This window comes from Podarcis cretensis (genome assembly GCF_951804945.1).
Source record: "Podarcis cretensis genome assembly, chromosome: 12".
In the NCBI taxonomy this organism is placed as follows: Eukaryota; Metazoa; Chordata; class Lepidosauria; order Squamata; family Lacertidae; genus Podarcis; species Podarcis cretensis.
Genome location: NC_137181.1, coordinates 18830836 through 18839081, shown reverse-complemented (window position 1 = coordinate 18839081; position 8246 = coordinate 18830836). Strand labels below are relative to the sequence as shown.

General features: G+C 41.3%; 1 protein-coding gene across 4 annotated transcripts in view; it reads right to left on the bottom strand.

Moving 5' to 3' along the window:
- Positions 1-4910: 4910 nt before the first annotated feature.
- Positions 4911-8246, bottom strand: part of PARD3 (par-3 family cell polarity regulator) — a 567153-nt gene continuing 563817 nt past the window's right edge. For all 4 annotated transcript variants that reach the window (XM_079996388.1, XM_079996385.1, XM_079996386.1 and 1 more), the window contains one exon: positions 4911-6961. In XM_079996388.1, the coding sequence (XP_079852514.1) occupies positions 6568-6961 (394 nt within the window). In that variant the 3' untranslated portion in view covers positions 4911-6567. The remainder of the gene's footprint in view (positions 6962-8246) is intronic.

Genomic DNA, 8246 nt, shown 5'->3' with positions numbered 1-8246 from the left:
TCAAAAACCACTCAGACATGTGTCTTCTACTATTTGTCATCCAACTATGTTGTGTGCATGATCATCTGTGACCCGTAATCCTAAACAAGCACAGTCAATCATCTCTGATTCTGGACTCATGAGGCATGCACATATTATATGCTGTATGTATTACATTATTGTGTGCTGGGCATCCATCCAGTAAGCCAGACTTTTGAGAATGAAATGAGGATATATCAAAGCACAGCAAATAAAATTATGAGAAGTTTTGAAAACAAAGCTTTGCAAGCCAGACCATCCAAACACTAGATTTACTTTGATTTCTCCAGAAGAAGAGTTCAAAGCCTTGCATTACTCAAGGGTATTTTGAACTCAGCCAACGGAGCTAATTTGTCTCCTTGTCTGGCCAAGGGCTTTTTCCTACTTCCCCTCTTCCCCTAGCAGCTCATCCCAACAAAAGCAGCAAAGAGAAACAATATGCCACTAACTCCCTGTAAACAAAATGAATGGCAGTCAGACATCAACCAAACATTGTCTTCCTAACTATATATCTAAGTTTGTAACTTGGCCCAAAAATATATCTTTGCACTATGTCAGATACTTGTTGCAGCTATAGTTGCCAATAATAAATGGCAATTGCACTACGAGTTTGCATAATGCTGGGCAGCTGGCCATTTTAATTGTTTATTGTGGCAGGGTCCTCAAAGATGTATGTTAAAATATTGGCACCATAAAATAGCTCAATTGAGTTTAATGTCTCATTTCCAGAGAGGACTTAACAGCAATTGGGGAAACATGTTTTAATGGAAATGCAGCCCAGGAGTACATTAATAATAAAAACCTCTCCACGAAACTTTGAATAGCATTAAGAAATTGTTTTGATAACATACAAGAGACTACAATGGGTCTGAGGACAACTTGGGAGTGATAGGGTTCCAGTTGAAGCAGCAGAGACAATTCTTTTGACCGACGCTCATTCACATCTCCAGGCAGGACTCTTCTTCAATCTAGTTTCACCTTGTAGACTGCATCTTATGTAACTACGCACACATACACATCTCTTTAAGAATCCTGACTCCAGTTGTGTTGAGGCTGCTGCGGTGTTTTGACAGAAAAACCAATACATGCACATCACCTGACACTCAGAAACTTGCCTGTTGAGTTGTCGGGAAATGCAAAGCAGAGAATGTGCATTTGTGAACTCATTGGGGACAGTTTTCACAAAGTGGCATAGCTGGGTCTTCAAAAGAGCAGATTGATTTCAGGGATATAAGTCAAAGAAACTTTGGACTCAGCTATGCAGCTGCAAGTGTGTTGTAAGCGCAATATATAATGTGACACCAGGTGGCGATGGTGAGCCTTATGGAAAATTCAATGTATTTTTTTTTGAAACACTTCTTAAAAAAGCATTTTCATAATGGTTTTTATATGTGTGTAGATTCCACTTTAGTTACTATACAGAGGTCTTCAACCTTGGGTCCCCAGACATTGTTAGACTCACAACTGTCTTCAGCCCCAGCCAACTAACTTGTCAGGGATGATGAGAGTTGAAGTCCTACAACATCTGTAGACCCAAAGTTGAAGAATTCAGTGAAATAAACAAAGACACAAGCTCTCCTATGCAAGCTCTTAGTTATTCCTGTTTTGGACATGTCTGGGATCAGCCCTTGACCCAATTCACACATGCCAGTGTGGTGTTGTCATTACTCCCATTAGGTCCCATTCTGCGCTGGTAATATTGACTGCAATAGGAAACCAGGGCAGATGTGGCCCTTATGGCTGCCTTTCAGGAAGAATTGGCATGGGAGCTTACCTTGTGATCTTCTTAGCCTACATAGTTCCTGATTACAGGCTGTGGAATAGAAACTAAAATTAACGGAAATGGCAATCATGCTGTAGCAGATGTGGCACATATTAATAGATTCTTAGGAAGGAGTACGGGTCCATTTTAACTATTTAACATTTATACTGTGAGCTGTACCATGTGAGCCACTCCATCCCATATGGCTCGTAGTTGCAGAAGCTACCATTGTGATAATAGGACTGCTCCAGAACTCAGAGGCGACACAGCCAATGCTGGGAGGCTTGTAACTTGGAGAACGAAGATACGGTTGGTAGGAAGGGTCAGAGATGACCAATGTACAGTGGGCTCAGAGCAGTGGAGGAGCCAAGTGGGATGATTGCCTTCTGGAGGTCTGAACGGATGCCCACACTAAACCATTTTAGGCTTCTCGTCTTCATATACTATATCTGTCAAAGCTGTAGCTGTATTTCCTCTATATCATATCTCCGGATCTTCTTTCCCTAGTGCAATTACCATTAGCTTTTGTATGCAAACCTGTTAATCAGAACAAAAGACAGTTTTGTATGAAAAGTGGCTCCCTCTCATTATTACACGCTCCACTGGGACTGAAAATAGTTAGTGTGAGAAATGTGATCTTTGGCAAGAACACAGGATGATGATGAAGCTGGGAGGGAAATAGCCAAATTCTCCCTTAGCAGAAAGTTATTGATCTAAGGGACTATCTGACTTTCTCATAAGAAACTCTCTTAACAATGGCAAATGCTAAAAATCTTTCACAGGATAGTGCCAATCTCTGCAATACTTCCTTTTCAATCAGGGTTTTCTGATTTTCCATCCCACATTTTGTACTGCACTGCATAAATGATTTGATTTTGGAAAGGACCTTAGTCCAATCTACACATACTTAGAAGTGCAAATTCTGCCGCTATCACGTTACCTGATTTTTACGGCTTGCTGATTGGTGCTGGGTCATTAGATGTGCAGAGGGCAAAATTATGAGTTCACTTCTCTCTTGCATTTGCATCTAAAATAGAACCTACTTGCTGCATCAGCTTCAGATTATGAATCAAAATCCACCTTGCAGTCTTTCTCCCCTCCATCCCTTCCCTTGAACCTGGAGTATAGTCAGAATACATAAGCTGACATGATTGCCATGGCAACTGGCTGTGATGTCATGCAAATAAAGGATTAGCACTGATTTTCACTGCAGGATTGCTCAAAAGGAGATACTGTGTGAACAAGGAATGCAAAAAGGAGAAAAATAGCTTGAATATTGTTAATGGGGAAAACAGAACATTACTGGCAATGTACAATCTGTTTTAAGCAGATGTTCTCTCTTCTCCCCCACCCCATTTTGATCCCCTTTGTGCCAATACTCTGCATTAGGAGGGGAATCATGAACTCTGGAGGGGGGGGGACCTGAACAAACACCAGGGAGAAAAATATTTTTCTGGTGCTTCTGCTGTCAATATCTTCCTTCCTTCCAATATTTTCCTTCTCTTTCTTGGCAGAAATAATGGACACTGAGGGGTCCATGGTGCTACTGGAAGGTCAGCCTACCTACTAGTATCCATCCTTTGCAGAGATTTGTGTCCTTTGCAATTATGCAATTTGCTTGTAACTTGAATCCATTGCCACAGGTCCAACACTCATAGGAGAGCAGGAAAAAAAATGTACCCAACACCCTCAACCATTCCTCATAGGACTTGGTTTCCAGATCCTTTAGCATCTTGGTTGCCCTCTTCTGCACACCTTCCAGCTTGCCAACATCCTTCTTAAATTGTACCCAGAACTGGACACATATTCCAGGTGTGGTCTGACTAAAGCAGAATAGAGTGGGACTATTACTTCCCTTGACCTGGGCACTATACTTCTGTTGATGCAGCCTACAATTGCATTAGATTTTTTTTTTTTTTTTTTTTTTTGCTACTGCATCACACTCCTGACTTGTGTCAAGCTTGTCGTCTACCAAGACCCCCAGATCCTTTTCACATATACTACTGTATGGGCATGTTTAGCCTGGAGAAGGAGAGACTGGGAGCAGATATGATAGCTGTCTTCGAATATCTAAAGGGCTGTCACATAGAAGATGGGGCAAACTTGTTTTCTCCTGCTTTGGAGCGTAGGCCCTGAACCAATGGATTCGAGTTACAAGAAAGGAGATTCCAACCAAACACCAGGAAGCTCTGACAGCAAGAGCTGTTTAATGGTGGAATGAACTCCATCAGAAGGTGATGGACTCTCCTTCCTTGGAGGTTTTTGAACAGAGGTTGGATGACCATGTGTCATGGATGCTTTAGTTGAGATTCTAGCATTGCAGGGGGTTGGATTAGATGACCCTGAGGGTCCCTTCCAATTCTATGGTTGAATCAATCACTGAGTAGAGCAAGGGCAATAATGCCTCTGTAGCTGAGCTGTATGAATCACTTCATGAGGAAGGGTTGTGTGCTTCTGTGTGTGTACGCTTGTGTCTCCATACAAGTCTATGTGAGAGTATGGGTGGCCACACCCACAACTGGCTTGTGACCCCCTGTAGAGTTGGTTAAGCAGTCCTCTGGCACCAAAAGCCTATCCATTCCTACCACAGAGCACTCATTCATGCAGATAATGAGCAACCTCAGGAATCATGTGGCATCACTGGCAGGCTTGTCACCTGCCTGGGATTACAGGTTTGTCAATTAAATGTAGAGACACCAGTGCGTACAAAAGATTCCACCACACTGTCCTAGCTGGGTTGTGATCCAAACAGTGCCTCCCCCAAAAAACCCCAAAGGCCCACTGCATGAGGCTGCAAAAGCCTGCCGAGAGAGAGGGAGAGAGATCCAATATGGTGGTTCTGTCTTAGAACAGAAACTCTTAAATTACAGAGCTTATAGAAGTAACTAAAAGCATTTATTAACCACTTTCTCTTTCTTAGAATCAGTTTTGGAACTCTAATGGGCCCCACAAATCTTTTCTTTTTTTGAAAGAAAAAGTTAAATGCCTGTAATTTTTTTAAGAAAGGGAAGCTCAAACCACTAGGAACATTATAAAACAACATCTGTGAAAATCTCTCTCTCTCTCTCTCTCTCAAAATCAAGTAATGGCTACAGTTTTTGAAAGCTTCAGAAGGATATTGAAACCAAGATGAAAACAGTCTTTTTATTCTAAATTTCTGTATTTACAGAGAGTGCCATTTTACACAGTGTTGTAAAGTCTCTGCGTAAAAGAGTCATGGTCATTCAATGTTTGTGCTTACATTAGTAGCAAATTTTTAACACTTGAGTATATTAACAAAAAAATAATAATAACAAGCAGGCATAAAGATATAGCATGTGCTGAATTGTCACATATATTCTTGAAAGAAGGTTGAGGCAGAAGTAAAATGGACTGGGTTTTGTCTTTTATAAAAAAAGGCAAACAATACACAAGCAATAACTGAAACTTCTTTTTGTTCATTTACGCATGATATGCTGAGCTTTCACATCAGGATTTGCAGGCACTTTAGCAATCCAGTTATGTGTGTGTACACATGTCTCTTTCACAATCAAAGTTCAGAGCATCAAACACAAAACCAGCTGTTGCAAAGGAAAATTTCATATACCCAATATACACATTAACAATAACTCTGCTGGAACAATCTTTTTGTTTGTTATTTTTTGGACACCAACATCTTTTCATGACAATGCTTACCAATGTCCCCTCCCCATTCTCTTTTATTATCCACTTTATAGTTGATCTTTACCGTGATACTGAGGTGTAAAAATACAGTAACATGGAAGCACAGCGCAAATTGTCCACAAGGCTTTACAAATCGTCAAAAAACAGGTTTTAAAAAAACTATTTTAAATGCAAAAATAGATTTTTTTATTTATTTTGTCCTGTATTCCCCCCCCCCCAAAAAATAAGGACAAATTAAATTATCATGATGTATGGAGTAACTGGGCAATGTTTAATTTATAATTCATTTTGGGGGTTCATTTTTTGTAATGGAATATAATAATTAAAAATCCCCACCAAAGTTGTTAAACCAAACCAGAGAGATATTTTTCTCTCCACCATTCTACATGCTTCATGAAACAGCAATGTCCCTCCACTATTATTAGGCAACGTTAACTTATAAATACAAGGTTTTCACTGATAATATAACCTATATATGATTAAAGTATAAGAAAAATGCAACAAGGTCCCCAGGATATATGAAACATAACATTTTTTGCTTAGGAATGAGGATAAAGCTTTCTGATAGGACTCAAGAGTGAACGTGTGAAGTCAAAGAAAAACAGCATTTCAGCAGACAGATATTTAAATATTTATCAACTGTAAAACATCAAGGGCTAAAGATCATGAGTGAACATTCAACCTTACTGCTTACAAGTGATAAGTACCCCTTTCCCTTAATCAAAGGTATGGCAATGCATCTTTTAATTAAAAACAAATTAATGATGTATGTTGGAACCGGACCTCACTGAAGCACTGAACACCTGACAGCAAAATGTAGTGAAGCAGACAGTGATAGCACAGAACTGGGCTAGGACACTTGATAACTAAGACACATCACTTGCCTAGAGTATGATTGTCAAATGATGGAAAATCCTTCCATGATATAACACTTGAGACACAATGGCAAAGACATAAGGCCCTCTGATTCTTTGCCTATATTGCTAAAGGCACTGAAGCAGACAAGAATTCCTTAGTACCTCCTTTTTGTAAAAAGAAGAAGAAGTCCCCCCTGCCCCCCAATACAAGTCTCTTCATATGAAAATGTTCCTTTATTGCATGGGACGTTGACCTTTTTCTTCGACTCAAGAATAAAATGGTCTTCCCTTTTCTGGCGCTTGCAATCTGTTTAGCCTGGCAACCTGAGATGGCGAAGGGGGGACATCATGTCTGAAAGGACCTTTGGGAGTGGCATAATTTGGGTCCTGAACTTTCTTATAGGAGTCATAGTTGCTGGACCCTTCAGAAGATGTCTTTTTTTTCAGCTGCTGCTCTTTCCGCCTCTGCTCTTGACGCAACAGCTCTTGGGTTTCAAGCATTACCCGGGCGTTGAAGCCATGGCCTCCCATGTAGCCGTTCCTGGAGCCCTGATAGCTGGAATACCTTGGGTTGTCTTTTGCACTTTGGAAACCTTCGCCCGGAGGATAGTTCTGCTCCCAAGAATCTTGAGACACAGAGCTTGCATTTTTCCGACTTTGCCTGAAAATCAGAACAAGGTATTTATTATACTTCATTACACTTATGGGAAACACTTGTTTTATTTCTGGAAAACTTTTCTAGTTCTTTTATGCCTCAGTATGAGGCACTCAGGCAAGTCACTCATTCTCCATAGAATAGAATAACATAGAATAACAAACAACCGATCAATACTGAACATTGGCTACTACTAATGAAGAGTAGTTGCTGGAGGAAAGGCTATCACTTCCATTCTCTGCTTGTGGGTGGAGGGATTCCTGAAGGTACCATATTTTTCACTCCATAAGACACACTTTTCCCCTCCTAAAAAGTAAGGGGAAATGTGTGTGCATCTTATGGAGCGAATGCAGGCTATCCCTCATCCTGCTTCGCTGGGAAGGCAGCACAACAAGGGGCGCTGCGCAGCTCTCCCTCTTGCTGTGCTGGCTTCAGAGATAGCTGCACAGCTTGCTCTGGCTTTTCAGGGAGGTGGGAGAAGGGATGGAGGGCAGCCCATCAGTCCCTTCTCCCACCTCCCGGAAAAGCCAGCAAGAGCCGCTCTATCTTTAAAGAGCCCCACCGAGTGAGCATGTCTGTGGCTCTTGCTGGCTTTTCTTGTTTTCCTCCTCTAAAAACTAGGTGCGTCTTATAGAGCAAAAAATATGGTAATTCATTGGCCACTGTGGAAAACTAGATGCTGGACTGAATGACCCCATAATCTAATTCAGTAGGCTTCTTCTTTTGCCTTCTACCAACAACCAGGCCATAATTTGCCCTCTGAAGTCTATCAAAGTGGGTATCCTTCAGGAAGGACATAAGAACACAAGAAGAGACCTACCGGTTCAGACCAAAGTCCTGCTCAGCCCAGCATCCTGTTCTCACAGCAGCCTATGGGAAGTTCATGAGCAGGCACGAGTGCACTATTCCTCTCCCATTTCTGATCCCCAGCAACTGGCATTTAGAGGTTTATATCTGATACTGGAGGTGCTGTATAGCCATTGCGACTAGTCAGTGCCATTTTTCCATAAAAAGGTGCTGGAATGCACCACGAACATCTCCCTGTATTCTCTTAAAATGGCAATGGCGCCTGCCTGAGAGATGCCAGAACTCAGTTCTGGCGTGTTCCCACTGAAAAAAAGCCCTGTGACTAGTACACCTAACCTTAAAAGGATAGTATTTTCCTCCACGAATCCCACTTTAGGCACACTTATGACCAAGGATGTCCTCTTCCACATAACCATACACAACACATCTGAGTGTAGTCCAACAGGAATACTGAACCATAATCAATATGACATAGAATTGTATG